This window comes from Chiloscyllium punctatum, chromosome 5 (assembly GCF_047496795.1).
Source record: "Chiloscyllium punctatum isolate Juve2018m chromosome 5, sChiPun1.3, whole genome shotgun sequence".
Classification (NCBI taxonomy): Eukaryota; Metazoa; Chordata; class Chondrichthyes; order Orectolobiformes; family Hemiscylliidae; genus Chiloscyllium; species Chiloscyllium punctatum.
Genome location: NC_092743.1, coordinates 76,372,758 through 76,393,480, shown reverse-complemented (window position 1 = coordinate 76,393,480; position 20,723 = coordinate 76,372,758). Strand labels below are relative to the sequence as shown.

The 20,723-nt window shown below is 45.5% G+C and overlaps 1 protein-coding gene across 4 annotated transcripts in view; it reads right to left on the bottom strand.

Annotated features, from left to right (window-relative positions):
* LOC140477175 (uncharacterized) overlaps positions 1 to 20,723 on the bottom strand; it is a 218,748-nt gene that overhangs the window by 135,160 nt on the left and 62,865 nt on the right. For all 4 annotated transcript variants that reach the window (XM_072570598.1, XM_072570597.1, XM_072570599.1 and 1 more), the window contains exon 5: positions 17,130 to 17,230. In XM_072570598.1, the coding sequence (XP_072426699.1) occupies positions 17,130 to 17,230 (101 nt within the window). The remainder of the gene's footprint in view (positions 1 to 17,129; positions 17,231 to 20,723) is intronic.

Genomic DNA, 20,723 nt, shown 5'->3' with positions numbered 1-20,723 from the left:
AAATATGCCTTAATGCAAGGTGTTTTAGAGGCATCAATGATCAGAACCTTGGCATCAGCTGGCTTAGGCTGGAACAGGAGTAGGTTGTTAAGCACCTCAAGCCTGCACCGCCGATCAATAGGACCATAGCTGATTCTACATTCCTCATGTCCATTTTCCTGCCCTTACCCTGTAACCCTTGACTCCTTGCTGATCAAGAAACTATCCATCTCAGCCTTAAACATACATTAGGAATCTGCCCTCATCGCTCCCAGGGCAAGAGTTCCAAAGAGAATAAATTCCTTCCCATCTCAGTTTCAAATCTGCACCCCTTTTTTCTGAGACTATCCCCTCAGGTCCTGGACTCTCCCATGAAGAGAAACGTCCTCTCAGCATTTACTCTGTCAAGCCCCAAATGAATCCTATGTGTTTCAGTGACAGCATGTCTTCTTCTTTTAAATTTTGATGAGTAGAGTCCTAACCTGTTTAAGCTTTGCTCAAAAGACAATCCTTCCATACCAAGGATCACCCTAGTGAATCTTCTGTGAGCTGTTTCCAATGAAATATCTTTCCTTAAATGCATTCTCTAGGAAGGGTCTGACCAACACTTGGTACAGTTCAGCAAGACTTCCCTACTCTTATACTCCAACCTATTTGAAATGAGGGGGAAAACATTACATTAGTCTTTCTGATTACCTGCTGCACCTGTGCGCTAGCTTTCAGAGTTTCATGCTCAACTCCCTTTGTGTTGCAGCTGTCTGCAATTTTTCTCCATCTAATAGAAGATTCTTTTTTATTCCATTGTCCTTTTATACTCTCTTCTAAAATTAACTTCACATTTTTCCACATTATATCCATTTGCCAATATTTTGCCCACTTACTTAACCTATCACCACCAGAAATGACTTGACAGCATGAGCATGTGCACCTAACACAATACTGACTGTGATACAGATCACTCCCTAGTGTGCATCAGGGTTAGGTTGCAACCCTTGATGCTCTATTTCAAAGCAGTAATGGAAGTCCTTGTCAAAATGTCAGTCTTAACATCTACCAGACAAGGATCAACAATTTATGAACTCAACTCCATTTGAGTGGGAGCAGCGGCCGAGGAAAAACGAACCCGGGAGACTACAGCTAAGGTAAGACAGTTTGTTTCAAAATTACTTACCTGTAGCGGGCAGCGGAAGTGAGGTTGGAGCGCATAGCTGGGCGGGAAGGCAAGTGATTAGTATTTGAGTGGGTGTGTTCTAGACCCCAGGTCCTACTTCCGTAGGGCCTCCTCTAACCTAACTTTAAAGTCCACAGGTTATTGACTCTGTTCTTGTTTTTGGAGACAGTGTACAGTCATGGCAGCGCAGGCGGTGGAATGTTCCTCCTGCAGGATGTTTGAGGTAGGGGTGACCACCGATACTCCTGCCGACTTCGTGTGCAGGAAATGCAGTCAGATCCTGATCCTCACCGAACGAGTTAGGGAACTGGAACTGGAGCTGGATGAGCTGAGGATTATTCGAGAGGCTGAGAGGGTGATCGATAGAAGCTACAGGGACATAGTTACGCCGGAGAACAGAGATAGCTGGGTAACAGTTAGAGGTGGGAAGGGGAAGAAGCAGGCAGTGCAGGGTTCCCCTGTGGTCGTTCCCCTAAAAAATAAGTATGCAGCTTTGGAAACTGTTGGGGGGGACAGCCTTGCAGGTGTAAGCTGCAGTGAAGGGGTCTGTGGCTCTGAGATTCAGAAGGGAAAGGGGGAGAGGAGGAGAGCGCTAGTTATAGGGGACTCTCTAGTTAGAGGGACGGACAGGCGGTTCTGTGGACATGGGCGAGACTCTCAGATGGTTTGTTGCCTCCCGGGTGCTAGGGTCCGAGACGTCTCGGACCGTGTCTTCAGAATCCTTAAGGGGGAGGGTGTGCAGCCAGAAGTCGTGGTACATATTGGCACCAACGACATAGGTAGGAAGAGGGGTGGGGAGGTCATTCAAGAGCTCAAGGAGTTAGGCTGGAAGCTAAAAGCTAGGACAGACAGAGTCGTCATCTCTGGGTTGTTGCCGGTGCCACGTGACAGAGAGGCAAAGAATAGGGAGAGAGTGCAGTTGAACACGTGGCTGCAAGGATGGTGTAGGAGGGAGGGCTTCAGATATTTGGACAATTGGACTGCATTCTGGGGAAGGTGGGACCTGTATAAACATGACGGGTTGCACCTGAACCAGAAGGGCACCAATATCCTGGGGGGTAGGTTTGCGAGCACTCTTTGGGGGGGTTTAAACTAATTTGGCAGGGGGATGGGATCCGGACTTGTAGTCCAGCAAGTAAGCTAGCTGTGTGTCAGGATGTCCAAGACTGTAGGGAGGCTGTGGAGAAGGTAGCACTGACAGGGACTCCTTGCGGACACAGAGATGGGCTCAAGTGCGTATACTTCAATGCAAGGAGTATCAGAAATAAGGTGGGTGAACTTAAGGCGTGGATCGGTACCTGGGACTACGATGTTGTGGCCATCACGGAAACATGGATAGATGGGGGACAGGAATGGCTGTTGGAGGTTCCTGGTTACAGATGTTTCAGTAAGATTAGGGAGAGTGGTAAAAAAGGAGGGGGGGTGGCATTGCTAATTAGAAATGGTATAACGGCTGCAGAAAGGAAGTTTGAGGGGGATCTGCCTCTGGAGGTAGTATGGGCTGAAGTCAGAAATAGGAAAGGTGCAGTCACCTTGTTGGGTGTTTATTATAGGCCCCCCAATAGCAGCAGAGATGTGGAGAAACAGATTGGGAAACAGATTTTGGAAAGGTGCAGAAGTCACAGGGTCGTAGTCATGGGCGACTTCAACTTCCCAAATATTGATTGGAAGCTCTTTAGATCAAGTAGATTGGATGGGGCGGTGTTTGTGCAGTGTGTCCAGGAAGCTTTTCTAACGCAGTATGTAGATTGTCCAACCAGAGGGGAGGCCATATTGGATTTGGTACTCGGTAACGAACCAGGACAAGTGGTGGGCTTGTTAGTGGGTGAACATTTTGGTGATGGCGACCACAATTCTGTGACTTTCACCTTGGTTATGGAGAGAGATAGGTGCGCACAAAAAGGAAGTTTTTACAATTGGGGGAAGGGAAATTACGATGCTGTAAGACATGATTTGAGGAGCATACGTTGGGAGCATAGGCTGTCAGGGAAGGATGTGGTGGAAATGTGGAACTTTTTCAAGGAGCAGATACGACGTGTCCTTGATATGTATGTACCGATCAGGCAGGAAAGAAATGGTCGTGTGAGGGAGCCTTGGTTGACGAGGGAGGTTGAATGTCTAGTAAAGAGGAAGAAGGAGGCTTACATAAGGTTGAGGAAACAAGGTTCAGACAGAGCAGTGGAGGGATACAGGATAGCCAGAAGGGACCTGAAGAAAGGGATTAGGAGAGCTAAGAGAGGGCATGAAAAATCCCTGGCGGATAGGATCAAGGATAACCCCAAGGCATTCTATGCGTATGTGAGAAACCTGAGAATGACGAGAACGAGGGTAGGTCTGATCAAGGACAGTGGTGGGAGACTGTGTATTGAGTCGGAAGAGATAGGAGAGGTCTTGAACAAGTACTTCTCTTCAGTATTTACGAACGAGAGGGACCGTATTGTTGAAGAGGAGAGTGTGAAACGGACTGATAAGCTAGAAGAGATACCTGTTAGGAAGGAAGATGTGTTGGACATTTTGAACAACTTGAGGATAGACAAGTCCCCCGGGCCTGACGGGATATATCCTAGGATTATGTGGGAAGCAAGAGAGGAAATTGCAGTACCGTTGGCAATGATCTTCTCGTCTTCACTGGCAACGGGGGTGGTACCAGGGGACTGGAGAATAGCGAATGTTGTGCCCCTGTTCAAAAAAGGGAATAGGGATAACCCCGGGAATTACAGGCCAGTTAGTCTTACTTCTGTGGTAGGCAAAGTAATGGAAAGGGTACTGAGGGATAGGATTTACGAGTATCTGGAAAGACACTGCTTGATTAGGGGCAGCCAGCACGGATTTGTGAAGGGTAGGTCTTGCCTTACAAGTCTTATTGAATTCTTCGAGGAGGTGACCAAGCATGTGGATGAGGGTAGAGCAGTGGATGTAGTGTACATGGATTTTAGTAAGGCATTTGATAAGGTTCCCCATGGTAGGCTTATGCGGAAAGTCAGGAGGCATGGGATAGAGGGAAATTTGGCCAATTGGATAGAAAACTGGCTAACCGGTCGAAGTCAGAGAGTGGTGGTAGATGGTAAATATTCAGCATGGAGTCCAGTTACAAGTGGAGTTCCGCAGGGATCAGTTCTGGGTCCTCTGCTGTTTGTAATTTTTATTAATGACTTAGATGAGGGAGTCGAAGGGTGGGTCAGTAAATTTGCAGATGATACAAAGATAGGTGGAGTTGTGGACAGTGAGGAGGGCTGTTGTCGGCTGCAGAGGGACTTAGATATGATGCAGAGCTGGGCTGAGGAGTGGCAGATGGAGTTCAACCCTGCCAAGTGTGAGGTTGTCCATTTTGGAAGAACAAATAAGAATGCGGAATACAGGGTTAATGGTAGGGTTCTTGGTCAGGTGGAGGAACAGAGGGATCTTGGGGTCTATGTACATAGATCTTTGAAGGTTGCCACTCAGGTGGATAGAGTTTGTAAGAAGGCCTATGGAGTATTATCGTTCATTAGCAGAGGGATTGAATTCAAGAGTCGTGAGGTGATGTTGCAGCTGTACAGGACTTTGGTTAGGCCACATTTGGAGTACTGTGTGCAGTTCTGGTCGCCTCACTTTAGGAAAGATGTGGAAGCTTTGGAGAGGGTGCAGAGAAGATTTACCAGGATGTTGCCTGGAATGGAGAGTAGGTCGTACGAGGATAGGTTGAGAGTTCTCGGCCTTTTCTCGTTGGAACGGCGAAGGATGAGGGGTGACTTGATAGAGGTTTATAAGATGATCAGAGGAATAGATAGAGTAGACAGTCAGAAACTTTTTCCCCGGGTACAACAGAGTGTTACAAGGGGACATAAATTTAAGGTGAAGGGTGGAAGGTATAGGGGAGATGTCAGGGGTGGGTTCTTTACCCAGAGAGTGGTGGGGGCATGGAACGCGCTGCCCGTGGGAGTGGTAGAGTCAGATTCATTGGCGACCTTTAAGCGGCATTTGGATAGGTACATGGATGGGTGCTTAATCTAGGATAGAAGTTCGGCACAACATCGTGGGCCGAAGGGCCTGTTCTGTGCTGTACTGTTCTATGTTCTATGTTCTAACTGTTTAGGCATTCCTTAAACAGTGCATAAGCAAAGTGAACAATACTTCACGATGCCATTTACAATATTACCCTCTCAATATTCAGAAAGCAAGAACAGAAAATGCTGATTGAAATATATCAGTTTCAACTGAATTTGTTATTGAAGTCAAGACGTGTTTAGCTTCCCTACAGTGAGGAAACAGGCCCTTCGGCCCAACAAGTCCACACTGACCCTCCAAAGAGTAACCCACCCAGACCCATTTTCCTCTGACTAATGTACCCAACACTATGGACAATTTAGAATGGCCAATCCACCTGACCTGAAAATCTTTGGACTGTGGGAGGAAACCGGAGCACCTGCAGGAAACCCACGCAAACACTGGGAGAATGTGCAAACTCCACACAGACAGTCGCCCGAGGCTGGAATTAAACCCGGGCCCCTGGTGCTGTGAGGCTGCAGTGCTAACCACTGAGCCACCCTGCCGCCCTTGACTGAATGAGTGTTTGATTCACTGAATTAATGAAAGAGTGTGGTGCTGGAAAAGCACAGGTCAGGCAGCATCTGAGGAGCAGATTTGATGATTCAGGCAAAAGTCCTTCATCATTCATTCCTGAAGAAGGGCTTTTGCTCAAAACATCAATTCTGCTGCTCCTCAGATGCTGCGTGACCTACTGTGCTTTTCCAGCCCCAACTCTAATATCCAGCATCTGCAGTCCTTACTTTCGCCTTGTCATTGAAGTCACGTGATCAGTTCATTAAATATAACAGCAATCTAAGCAAGAAGATTCTGAAAGCATTCATAGCTGTTTAAAGAGAATGGATTTCTTGGTACTCAATGAAAGATGTTTATAACATTGATATTTTCAGAGAAAATTTAACATGAGAAACATATATGATGGAAGCAAAGGAAGCAATAGATCCATCAAAGAAAACTTGGAAATATCCCCTTTGAAAAAGTAAAGGGGTGAAGAGTGGTGATGATGGTTGACTACAATAAACAGTTGGGACAGTTGTAGTCTGAGCAAGGCAGGGCTGATGAGATGGCTGATGAGTGGTAAATGTAATTCAATCCCAAGAAATGTGAGGTGATGCCACTGGGCAGGACAAACGAGGCAATAGAATACATGATGAATGGTAGGTGGATAAAGTGGTTAAGGTGGCTTAAGTATACCTGCCCTTAATTAGTTGAGGCTAAGAGTTTTAAGTGCAGGAATGCTATGCTGCAACTGTACAAAATGTTGGCTACGCCACAGCTAGTGTTGTGTGCAGTTCTGGAATCCACGTTACAGGAGGTATGTGACAGGACTGGAGAGGGTGCAGAGGAGATTTACCAGGATGTTGCTTGGGCTGGAGAGTTTCAGTTATGAAGAAAGATTTGACAGACTGAGGTTGTTTTCCTTACACCAGAGGAGACTGAGACAGGATATGACTAAAATGTATAAAATTAGGAGGGGCATTGATAGGGTAAGTAGAAAGAAACTTTTCTCCTTGACGAGGGATCAATGACTGGGGGCATAGATTTAAGGTAAAGGGAGGAAGGTTCAGAGGAGATGCCAGGAAAAATGTTTTCACTGTGTGGGCAATTGGAATCTGGAACTCTCTGACTCTAAGTGTGGTAGAGGCAGAAGCCCTGACAACATTTAACAATATTCTGGATTAGAGGTGCTGGAAGAGCATAGCAGTTCAGGCAGCATAAGTAGCTTCGGAATCGACGTTTCGGGCAAAAGCCCTTCATCAGGAATAAAGGCAGTGAGCCTGAAGCGTGGAGAGATAAGCTAGAGGAGGGTGGGGGTGGGGAGAAAGTAGCATAGAGTACAATGGGTGAATGGGGGAGGGGATGAAGGTGATAGGTCAAGGAGGAGAGGGTGGAGTGGATAGATGGAAAAGAAGATAGGCAGGTAGGACAAGTCCGGACAAGTTATGGGGACAGTTACTGAGCTGGAAGTTTAGAACTAGGGTGAGGTGGGGGAAGGGGAAATGAGGAAACTGTTGAAGTCCACATTGATGCCCTGGGGTTGAAGTGTTCCGAGGCGGAAGATGAGGCGTTCTTCCTCCAGGCGTCTGGTGGTGAGGGAGCGGCGGTGAAGGAGGCCCAGGACCTCCATGTGCTCGGCAGAGTGGGAGGGGGAGTTGAAATGTTGGGCCACGGGGCGGTTTGGTTGATTGGTGCGGGTGTCCCGGAGAGTTCCCTAAAGCGCTCTGCTAGGAGGCGCCCAGTCTCCCCAATGTAGAGGAGACCGCATCGGGAGCAATGGATACAATAAATGATATTAGTGGATGTGCAAGTAAAACTTTGATGGATGTGGAAGGCTCCTTTTCCTGGATAGAGGTGAGGGAGGAGGTGTGGGCGCAGGTTTTATAGTTCCTGCGGTGGCAGGGGAAAGTGCCAGGATTGGAGGGTGGGTTGTTTGGGGGCGTGGACCTGACCAGGTAGTCGCGGAGGGAACGGTCTTTGCGGAAGGCGGAAAGGGGTGGGGAGGGAAATATATCCCTGGTGGTGGGGTCTTTTTGGAGGTGACGGAAATGTCGGCGGATGATTTGGTTTATGCGAAGGTTGGTAGGGTGGAAGGTGAGCACCAGGGGCGTTCTGTCCTTGTTACGGTTGGAGGGGTGGGGTCTGAGGGCAGAGGTGTGGGATGTAGACGAGATGCATTGGAGGGCATCTTTAACCACGTGGGAAGGGAAATTGCGGTCTCTAAAGAAGGAGGCCATCTGGTGTGTTCTGTGGTGAAACTGGTCCTCCTGGGAGCAGATACGGCGGAGGTAGAGGAATTGGGAATACGGGATGGCATTTTTGCAAGAGGTAGGGTAGAAAGAGGTGTAATCCAGGTAGCTGTGGGAGTTGGTGGGTTTGTAAAAAACGTCAGTGTCAAGTTGGTCATCATTAATGGAGATGGAGAGGTCCAGGAAGGGGAGGGTGGTGTCAGAGATGGTCCAGGTAAATTTAAGGTCAGGATGGAATGTGTTGGTGAAGTTGATGAATTGCTCAACCTCCTCGCGGGAGCACGAGGTGGCGCCAATGCAGTCATCAATGTAGCGGAGGAAGAGGTGGGGAGTGCTGCCGGTGTAATTACGGAAGATCAACTGCTCTACGTAGCCAACAAAGAGACAGGCATAGCTGGGGCCCATACGTGTGCCCATGGCTACCCATTTGGTCTGGAGGAAGTGGGAGGATTCAAAGGAGAAATTGTTAAGGGTGAGGACCAGTTCGGCCAAACGAATGAGAGTGTCGGTGGAAGGGTACTGTTGGGGACGTCTGGAGAGGACAAAACGAAGGGCTTGGAGGCCCTGGTCATGGCGGATGGAGGTGTAGAGGGATTGGATATCCACGGTGAAGATAAGGCGTTGGGGGCCAGGGAAACAGAAGTCTTAGAGGAGGTGGAGGGCATGGGTGGTGTCTCGAACATATGTGGGGAGTTCCTGGACTAGGGGGGATAGGACAGTGTCGAGGTAGGTAGAGATGAGTTCAGTGGGGCATGTGCACTTGTGATACCAAGGCATGCTAGGATCTGGGCCAAGTACGAGAAAATGGGATTAGAATAGTTTTGATTAGATTAAATTGCTTACAGTGTGGAAACAGGCCCTTCGACCCAACAAATCCACACCGACCCGCCGAAGCGCAACCCACCCAGACCCATTCCCCTATATTTACCCCGTCACCTAACACTACGGGCAATTTAACTTGGCCAATTCACCTAACCTTTTGGACTGTGGGAGGAAACTGGAGCACCCAGAGGAAACCCACGCAGACACGGGGAGAATGTGCAGACTCTACACAGAGAGTCACCTGAGGCAGGAATTGAACCTGGGTCTCTGACGCCAAGAGGCAGCAGTGCTAACCACTGTGCCACCGTGCCGTGATTGTTTTTGACTGGCATAAATGCAATGGGCCAATATTCTGTGCTGTAGATCTCAAGGCACTCAGTCTTTCCTCGTAAGACATTCCTTCCATACCAGGCAACATCCTAGTAAATCTCCTCTGCACCCTTTCCAAAGCTTCCACATCCTTCTTATAATGTGGTGACCAGAACTGTACACTATACTCCAAGTGTGGCCATACCAGAGCTTTGTATTGCTGCAGCATAACCTCCTGGTTCCGGAACTATTAATAAAGGCCATCTGATATGCCTCCATTATTTCCAGATTTTTATACTTTGTCCTCCAGGGAAGCAACTCTTCACGGGCCTATAGATAACTCCCACCCATCAATTTTTGGCCTTAACATTTCACTCAAAATGATTCCTCATCATGATTTTTTCCACCTTTATCACTACTCATCAATGCACTGTTACCCTTCTCCATTGACAAAACTAATCTAACTCGTTTTGATTTTCACTCATTCTTCTGGAACATTAAGCATCCTTGAAAACAAAGTTCCTGGTCTTGGTCACCCTGCAACAGCTACTGTAATAGCTACCAAGATACACCGATTTAATTCTATGTGTGCTGTCAACCCATCTGTCTTGCTACAAATTGTGCATGAATTTAGTAAAAATGCCTTAAGCTTTCATTTTTTACAATCATTATTCTCACTGGTTCTAACGTCTGCTGCATTCTTCTATGTATACTTTTGACCCCTTATTTTCACACTTCAATTATTGTTCTTTCTCTCCAATACCCTTAACCTCTTATCTCTGATTCCCTTTAGGTTTATTAAATCTTCTCTTCAATTAAACCTTCCTGTGCCTTGGTGCTGAACAATCTTCTATGCCAGAGAATTTCATAAGCTGTTTGAAGAAATTTCACCTCATCTTCGTCCGAAAAGGCCTAACTCTTTTGCTTAGACAGCAACTCCTGATTCTAGATTCCTCAGTAATCAAGAAAATTCTTCCTGTTTAATCCTGCTGGACCCTTTAGCTTTCCATAAGATCCTCCCTCATTCTTCTAGACTCCTGTGAACATGATCATAACTTATCCAGTCTCTCCCTATACATCAAATGCTGTCATCCAGGAATCAGTCTGGTAAACCTTTATCAACTAGGAGAAAATGAGGACTGCAGATGCTGGGGATCAGAGCTTAAAAATGTGTTGCTGGAAAAGCGCAGCAGGTCAGGCAGCATTAAAGGAGAAGGAGAATCGACATTTCGGGCATAAGCCCTTCTTCAGAAATGAGGAGAGTATGCCAAGCAGGCTAAGATAAATGGTAGGGAGGAGGGACTTGGGGGAGGGGCGTTGGGAATGCAATATGTGGAAGGAGGTGAAGGTGAGGTTGAAGGCAGTGGACGGGAGATCCCCTGAGGTTATGGATGGTCTGGGAGGTGCCTCCAACCTCATAGTCCCACAACCCCGCACTGCCTGTTTCTACCTCCTGCCCAAAATCCACAAACCTGACTGCCACGGCCGACCCATTGTCTCAGCCTGCTCCTGCCCCACCAAACTCATTTCTGCATACCTTGACACGGTCCTGTCCCCCTTAGTCCAAGAACTCCCCACCTACATTCGGGACACCACCCACGCCCTCCACCTCCTCCATGATTTTTGCTTCCCTGGGCCACAACGCCTTATCTTCACCATGGACATCCAGTCCCTATACACCTCCATCCACCATCACGAAGGCCTCAAAGCCCTCCGCTTCTTCCTTTCCCGCTGACACTCTCCTTTGACTGACTGAACTGGTCCTCACTCTTAACAACTTCTCCTTCCAATCCTCCCACTTCCTCCAAACCAAAGGAGTAGCCATGGACACCCGCATGGGCCCCAGCTATGCCTCCCTCTTCGTTGGATATGTGGAACAGTCCATCTTCCGCAGCTACACTGGCACCACCCCCCACCTTTTCCTCCGCTACATTGATGACTATATCAGCACTACCTCGTGCTCCCACAAGGAGGTTGAACAGTTCATCCACTTTACTAATACCTTCCACCCCGACCTCAACTTTACCTGTACTGTCTCAGACTCCTCCCTCCCCTTCCTAGAGCTCTCCATCTATATCTCGGACGACCGACTCAACACGGACGTATACTATAAACTGACTAACTCCCACAGCTACCTAGATTACACCTCTTCCCACCCTGCCCCCGTAAAAATACCATCCCATATTCCCAATTCCTTCGCCTTCGCCGCATCTGCTCCCAGGAGGACCAATTCCAATACCGAACAACCCAGATGGCCTCCTTCTTCAAAGATCGCAATTTCCCCTCAGACGTGGTTGACGATGCTCTCCACCGCATCTCCTCCACTTCCCGCTCCTCGGCCCTTGAACCCCACCCCTCCAATCGCCACCAGGACAGAACCCCACTAGTCCTCAGCTACAACCCCACCAACCTCCAGATACATCGGATCATCCTTCATCATTTCCGCCACCTCCAAACGGACCCCACCACCAAAGATATATTTCCCTCCCCACCCCTATCAGCGTTCCGGAAAGACCACTCCCTCCGCGACTCCCTTGTCAGATCCACACCCCCCACCAACCCAACCTCCACTCCCGGCACCTTCCCCTGCAACCGCAAAAAATGCAAAACTTGCGCCCACACCTCCCCCCTCACTTCCCTCCAAGACCCCAAGGGATCCTTCAATATCCATCAGAAATTCACCTGTACCTCCAAACACATCATTTACTGCATCCACTGCACCCGATGTGGCCTCCTATACATTGGGGAGTCAGGCCACCTACTTGCGGAACGTTTCAGAGAACACCTCTGGGACACCCGCACCAACCAACCCAACCGCCCCGTGGCTGAACACTTTAACTCCCCCTCCCACTCCACCAAGGACATGCAGGTCCTTGGCCTCCTCCATCGCCAGACCATGGCAACACGATGCCTGGAGTAAGAGCGACTTATCTTCCGCCTAGGAACCCTCCAACCACAAGGGATGAATGCAGATTTCTCCAGCTTCCTCATTTCCCCTCCCCCCACCTTTTCTCAGTCCCAACCCTCAGACTCAGGACCGCCTTCTTGACCTGCAATCTTCTCCCCGACCTCTCCGCCCCCCGGCCCCTCTCCAGCCTATCACCCTCACCTTAACCTCCTTCCACATATCGCATTCCCAACACCCCTTCCCCAAGTCCCTCCTCCCTACCTTTTATCTTAGCCTGCTTGGCACACCCTCCTCATTCCTGAAGAAGGGCTTATGCCCAGAACGTCGATTCTCCTTCTCCTTTGATGCTGCCTGACCTGCTGCGCTTTTCCAGCAACACATTTTTAAGCGCTGGTAAACCTTTATCGCCTGGACGTTGTAGCTCAATGACAGAGGTTAAGGTTGCCATGATTCTGAATTTGAGGTGTTGTACTTGAACATTTTGCTGCTTGCTCTGTAGAGAAGCTCACACACCTTCTTTGCAGTGAGGAGGATGGACAAGAGCATTGCCTTTGTACTGACGCAAAGTGAATACCATTCACTGCTGCTCTATCACAAGACTACAGCGGATTTTTTGTTATGGACTAGACCAGACTCCATCAAGAGTTTGGGGCGGCACAGTGGCTCAGTGGTTAGCACTGCTGCCTCTCAGCACCAGGGACCCTGGTTCGGTTCCAGCCTCGGGCAACTGTCTCTGTGGGGTTTGCACATTCTCCCAGTGTCTGCTGGGTTTCCTCTGGGTGCTCCGGTTTCCTCCCACAGTCCAAAGATGTACAGGTCAGGTGAATTGGCCATGCTAAATTGCCCATTGTGTCAGGTGCATTAGTCAGAGGAGAATGGGTCTGGGTGAGTTACTCTTCGGATGGCTGGTGTGGACTGGTTGGACCAAATGGCCTGTTTCACACTGTATTGAATCTAATCTAATTTAAAAATATTTTAAAGTGGCAGCCTAGCCCCTAACTGTTCCTTATTTTAAAGGTAGGTGCACAGTGCTATGTTCCAGATACAATGTGACTGATCAAAATACTTGACATTAAGCAAAACACATTTTATTTAAACACCAAGGGATTTCAAGAGTACGGAGTACATTTTTAAAATGAGAGCAGAGAGACTTAAAAAAAAACTGAGAGGCAAATTTTTAACATGTGTGGAATGAACTTTCTGAGAAAGTGGTGGTTGTGGGTACAATTACACTGTTTAAAAGACATTTGGATAGATCTATGAATAGGAAAGGTTTGGAAGGTTATAGGCCTGGAGCATGCAGATGGATCTAGTTTAGTTTGGGATTATGTTCGGCATGGACTGGTTAAAGCAAAGGACCTGTTTCTGTGCTATATGACTCTATGACTACAGTTAAAAATATAAACAAAAGCAAGAGGAATTTAGAATAACTTCACTACTGGAAAAACTAAGTGAATGATAGATATATACCTGTTACTAATTAACTGTTCTAATTTAGTGTCATCCCATGAACATCAATTGTTGCTAGATTATTAATTCAGAAACTCAGCTAATGTTCTGGGGACCGGGATTCAAATCCCGCCATGGCAGATGGTGGAATTTGAATTCAATAAAAACAAAATCTGGAATTAGGAATCCACTTATCACCATGAAATTGTTGTCGATTGTCAGAAAAACCTGTCTAGTTCACTAATGTCCTTCAAGAAAGGAAATCTGCCATCCTCACCTGGTCTGGCCTACATATGATTCTAGACCCAGAGCAATGTGGTTGACACTCAATCGCTCTCTGAAATGGCCTCACAAGCCATTCAGTCATACCAACCACTACAAAGTCACAAAGAAATGAAACCAGACGGATTATCTGGCATCAACTTAGGCACCGGAAAACACAGCCCTGTCGACCCTGCCACGTCCTCCTCACTTAACATCTGGGGGCTAGTGCCAAAATTGGGAGAGCTGTCTCACAGATTAGGCAAGCAACAGCCTGGCACAGTCATACTCATGGAGTCATATCCTACAACAATTTTCCAGACAACACCAACACCATCCTCAGCTAAGTCTTGCCTCATTGGCCGGACACACCTAGCGAGGTGGTGGCACAGCGGTCTATGGTCAAGAGGGAGTTTCTCTGGGAGTCCTCAACATTGATTCCAGACTCAATGAACAGTCTCGTAGCTTCAGGCTAAACATGGGAAGGAAACCTCCTGCTGATTACCAAGTACAGTCCTCCCTCAGCTGATGAATGAGTACTTCTCCATATTGAATAACACTTGGAGGAAGCACTGAGGATGGCAAGGGCACAAAATGTACCTTGGTGGGGGATTTTGAAGTCCACCACTAAAAGTGGTTCAGCAGCAGTACACAGATCAAGCTGCTCTGGTCCTAAAGGACATAGCTGCTAGACTGGGTCGACAGCAGGTGGTGAGTGAATCAACAAGAAAGAAAAACATCCTTAACTTCATCATTACCAATCTGCCAGCTGCAGATGCATCACTCCATGACAGTATCACTAAGAGTGGCTACAGCACAAAATTCTGTCTTCACACTGAAAATCACGTCCATATGTTGTGTGACACTATCACTGTGCTAAATGGGACAGGGTTCGGTCAGATCTAAAACTCAAGACTGGGGTACCATCAGCTGCTGTGGGCTATCAATGTCAGCAGAATTGGACTCCAGCATAATCGGTAGCCTCATGGCTCAGCATATCCCCCACTCAACTACTACCATCAAGCCAGGGAAGACCCGGATACAATGGAGAGTGCAGGAGAGCATGCCAGCTGCTGCAACAGGCATATCTGAAGATGGGGTGAGGTGTCAACCTGGTGACGCGACCAAACAGGACTATTTGCATGCCATACAGTATAAGCAGCAAGTGATAGACAGATGTAAGCAATCCTAAAACCAATAGATCAGATGCAGTCCTGTCACATCCAGTCACCAATGGTAGTGGAGGATTAAACAACTCACTGGTGGAGGAGGCTCCACAAATACCTCTATCCTCAATAATGGAAGAGCCCAGCATATCAGTGCAAAAGATAAGGCTGAACCTTGTGCAACTACCTTCAGCCAGAAGTGCCAAGTGGCTGATCCATCTTGGCCTCCTCTAGCATTACAGATACTAGTCTTCAGCCAATTCAATTCACTCCATGTGATATCAAGAAATGGTTGGAGACACTGGATCTTGCAAAACCTACAGGCCCTGATAACATTCTGGCAATAATACTTATGCTCCAGAACTTACCGCTCCACTAGCCAAGCTGTTCCAGTACAGTTACAACACTGGTATCCACACAACAATTGGCAAAGTTGCTCACTTATGTTCTGTACATAAAAAAAAGGACAAATCCAATCCAGCCAATTACCGCCCCATCAGTCTACTGTCTATCATCAGTAAACGGATCTTGATCAGATGAGCCAATGGGTTAAGGAGTGGCAGATGGAATATAATTTAGATAAATCCGAGGTGCTGCATTTTGGGAAAGCAAATCTTAGCAGGACTTATACACTTAATGATAAGTCCTAGGGAGTGTTGCTGAACAAAGAGACCTTGGAGTGCAGGTTCATAGCTCCTTGAAAGTAGAGTTGCATGTAGATAGGACAGTGAAGAAGGCGTTTGGTATGCTTTTCTGTATTGGTCAGAGTATGGAATACAGGAGTTGGGAGGTTATGTTGCGGCTGTACAGGACACTTTTGGAATATTGTGTGCAATTCTAGTCTCCTTCCTATCAGAAAGATGTTGTGAAACTTGGAAGGGTTCAGAAAATATTTACAAAAATGTTGCCAGGGTTGAAGGATTTGAGCTATAGGGAGATGTTGAATAGGTTGGGGCTGTTTTCCCTGGAATGTTGGAGGTTGAGGGAAGAACTTATAGAGGCTTATCAAATCATGAGGGGCATGGATAGGGTAAAGAGACAAGGTCTTTTCCCTTGGGTGGGGGAGTCCAAAAGTAGAAGGCATAGGTTTAGGGTGAGAGCAGAAAGATATAAAAGAGACCTAAGGGACAACATTTTCATGCAGACGGTGGTGCGCATGTGGAATGGGCTTGCCAGAGGAAGTGGTAGAGGCTAGTACAATTGCAATTTAAAAGGCATCTGGTTGGGAATTTGAATAGGAAGACTTTGGAGGGATGTGGGGAAGGTGCTGGCAGGTGGAACTAGATTGGGGTGGAATATCTCTATGACTCCAACTGATGAAAGATTTAATCAACAATGCTATCAAGCAGCACCTGCTCAGCAATAACATGGTCGGTGATGCCCAGTTCGGGTTCCGTCAGGGCCACTCAGCTCCAGAACTCATTACAGCCTTGGTCCAAACATGGACAAAACAGCTAAGGTTGAGAGGTTAGGTGAGAGTGACAGCCCTTGACATCATTTGTACGCAAGTCAGAAGACAATACATTACAATATAAAATACCCATTCATAAGCAGGAGCAAAATTCACATGTCTGATCTTTAAAAACTGATTTCAATACACCCCTACATGGGACTACATTAGTAAGTATGATTATTTCTAAGTTGGTAGCTCGTAAATCAGGGACTACCTAAAGACAGATAGATGTCAGCTGAGGTTTAATGCAAAAAAATGAGATGAATCAAAAAATAAACAAGGTAATAACATTTCAAAGGAGCTCAGGAGCAGAGTATTTATGGTTCAAACAGTCAAGTGTTTAAAACTAGAATGAAAAAATTGATCAGTTTAAAAGAAGATAACGAAGACTCCAGAACACTGATTAGCTCAGTTAGAACAATGTATCCAGGTCTAGATCACACGGAGGATGCAGGAAAGATTTGTCAGCAAATCATGATGTCAGCAAGAAAATGACCTAGTTATGAAGAAAAGCCTACAGTTTGGATAACCAATCATAGGAAAGTGATTTGGGATTTTGAAAAAATTAACAAAGTTAAAATAACTGTTTAACAATTAGAATCTAACAAGGACACCAATATCAGCAATGGGCCAACTTACCAAAGATGATGCCATAACCTTATTGTGATAAACTGTATTCTACATTACCAGTAAATGATAATGGCAAAAGACAGGAAATGATCACAGAAAGAAAAATTCATTCTGTAAAGCACAACTAACAAGGTTGTGCTATCTTTGTTTCACTTAAGCATGATTATCTCACATCATTGTTTACTTCACATCATATTCTAATGATTACCTTCCTGTTGTCGACTCCCTCCAGAGATTATCCAGCCCAGCAGGTTTATTCCGGATCATTTTCTTACTGAAGCCAAGTCCAGCTCTGTCATATACACATGCCTGCAGAATAAGACAAAGTACATGAAATATCCCAACACAGAGAAGGATAAAATAATCAAGTGTTTGATAAATGAGGTCAAGTACAGGGACAATCTACGCCCACTGCAATACTATTCAGGTGGTTTGTTTCCATGCTGTGTGACTCTATGACGATATCAGTTCAATACAGATCCCAATTTCCCCAGTAGTGGAGTCACTGCTCCTGAAGCAGATGCACTCTTCCTGCATCAGTCTCTGAACCACACATTCATCTTCCTAATCTGACTTGCCCTATGCTAAATTGCACATGTCTGAGGTAATAATGCAGAGTTTATGACCTTTCAGGTTAATATGCCTGAGACTTGGTTAAGAAACAAGTGTGAGTTAATGTTGTTTGCCTGATCTCAGGGTTCAGGACATCTGCTTAGGGCTAGAAGGTGGTGGGTTTTTTTTTGGTGGAGGAAGGGGAATCCAGCTATCGTGATCCATACAGGCTTCAATAACAGAGGCAAAAGAAGGGTGATTCTGCATAGCCCATATGAGGAGCAAGGTGCATATTAACCTGAAAGGTCATAAACTCTGCATTATTACCTCAGACATGTGCAATTTAGCATAGGGCAAGTCAGATTAGGAAGATGAATGTGTGGTTCAGAGACTGATGCAGGAAGAGTGCATCTGCTTCAGGAGCAGTGACTCCACTACTGGGGAAATTGGGATCTGTATTGAACTGATATCGTCATAGAGTCACACAGCATGGAAACAAACCACCTGAATAGTATTGCAGTGGGCGTACTTTCCAACTGCATAACCAAGGAAGTGGAGAAGATTTGAAGCTAAATAATGGGGTCTAGAAATTAAATTTGAGAAGATGTAGCAATTCAAATAGTAGAGTCAAGGTCAAAGACAAAAGTATTAATACAAGAGCTGAAAAACAGAACATGACAGGAAAGGCTACAGAGCATAAATTCAAGAGAGTCAACCAACAGAATAACATTTGCTAAAATAGTAAAAGGAAAAGACTAAGAGCTCTGTATCTTCATGTACACAACATTCAAAACAAAACAGATGAATTAAAAGTGTAAATAAAAATGAATAAACATGGTAGCTGTCACAAAGACATGGCTGTAAGATGACATGGATTTGGGATCTGAACCCACAAGGGTACAGGACATTTACGAATGACAGAACACTAGGACAAAGTTGGGTGATGACTATGGTAATATTAGCATAATTGAGAGAGAGATGATCCAAGATCAAGAAATCGGGATGTGGAAACTGTTTGGGTAAGGGTGAGAAATGATAAAGACATGAAATAATTTTTAAAAGTAAGCACATGGTCACAGTAACCACACAGCAGGGTGGAGAATAAATGCATATCGATTGGAAAATTCAGATATACAAAGACAGCATTGATGAGGAGCTCAGTGTTTTCTTTAGTTTTAGAAGAGCATGCTCCAGAGCATTTTGGAGAATAGCCTTTGACTCACATTGTGCAAAGTGATAGGGCTAATGAATGATCCTATAGTGAAGGCATCACAAACATTAAAAGAGAGATTTGAGAATACACAGAACAGATGCAGTGTGAAGAATAAGAAAAATTCCAAAGGACAGATAAAGAAAAGGCTTATGAATGCGCAAATACAGTTGGCAAATAGAGTTTAGAAGATTAAACAGATTATAAAAGAGTGACCAAAAGAAAAAGGAAAAATTAGAGTATAAGAGAAAGCAAGCCAGAAATATTAAAAAGTTTGTCAGAATTTTTTATAAATTTTTTTTTAAAAACACTAACAAATACTGGGTCTTTCTGGAATTCATCCTAAGATCTTAAAATAAGTGACGATCAAGACAGCTGATACATTGGTTGTAAATTTTCCAAAGTTTCATTGATCTTGTGACAATCTGGTTAATTTGAAAGATAGCAAATGTAACTTGCGCAATGCTGTTGCCACAGTGGTTTCAGAATATCTCCTTCTGGAGGGCAGTTAGTAAATAGCTTGTGAGTGCTCCCTGGGTGCTTTTCAAAAAAAAAAATAAGGACAGCAAGGTAATTCAGTGGTTAGCAATGCTGCCTCACAGTTCAGGGACATAGTCTTCTGAGAGTGGAATAGAACCTGTCTGTGCAAGATTTGCACATTCCCAGTGTCTGCATGCGTGCCTAGTGGATGGTCTGATTTCTTCCCAAACCCAAAGATCTGCAGGTTGGGTGGATGGACCATGCGAAATTGACCGAGGTATCCAGGGATATGCAGACCATGTGGATTAGCCATGAATTAGCAGGGTGACAGACATAGAATCTGGGTGGGTTGCTCTTAGGAGCAGAGATGTAGACTCAATGGGCTGAATGGCCTGCGTTCACACTGTAGGGATTCTATGATTCTATGAAAAGACTCATGAGTGAGTGGGGTCAGGGCTCACATAGACACTGGAAGTTTTATTTTCAGTTAGTGAGAAGGTCTGCTGGCCTCTGAAAACTGCTGCAGTGAAGTTTTAAATGAGATGCTTGCTCTTAAAAATAAAAAGGGCAAATTGTTTCATTCTGCTGGACTCGTGAGAGACTGCATATGAGAACCATAACTGTTTTGCTGAATTGCATTTTTGCCAAAGTGTGTGTTTGTGGGATTCTGTCTGTAATGGAACAGTTGATGATAAGTAAATAATACATTATTTTATTAAGTATTTCAATAGAGTTAAGGTGAAGTTTTTTTGTATTTTAACTGTGTTGAAAGAATAAGGTGCGTTTTGATTAAAGTCTAGTGGTGAATCAGTTAAATGGCATCTGGATTTCACCACCTTATTCTTGCCTTTAAATAAATATAAACGTTAAGGCATGGTTATACCTTAGAATACTTTGGGGGTGGGCGGAGCAGGGGGAGCTCTTGGTTGGTGGTGGTGATGATCAGTTTTACTTCAAAATACTGCTGTGCCACAAGGATGGGTGCTTGGACCCATCAACTGTTTCCCATTTACAAAAGTCACACAAATGAAGGAATGGAAAGTACAGATGCCAAGTTTGCCAATTATACAAAAATCTTTTGGTTAATTGTAAAGAGGACATTCTACAAAGCAATATATGGAGGTTAAGTGAGCGAGCAAAGATCTAGGAAATGAAATATCCTTTATTAATAACAGCTTTTTTAAAAATATGGTTTTAATGAGGCTCCCAATAACTGTTCGGTAAGTTGTTGATGCAAGGAAAGGTCTTGTAACAATCAGTATCGATAAGGGACTCAGTATTTGACAGACTAATGGAACTAAAGGACAATAAGTCTCCAAAGACCTGATGGCCTGCATCCAAGAATTTTGAAGGAAGTATTCAACTTTGCAAGTTCTCACAACCTGGCTCTGTGAAATTTAAATAGCGTGCAAGCTGGCCTCTTAACATTAACTCATTGTTGTGCTGCACTCATTCTGTTCAAAATCCATTGCCGCATTTCTTTGATAAGTGATACTAAGCATATACAATATTAAAATAATCAGTCTAAAGAAAGCATAGAGTCATACAGCATAGAAACAG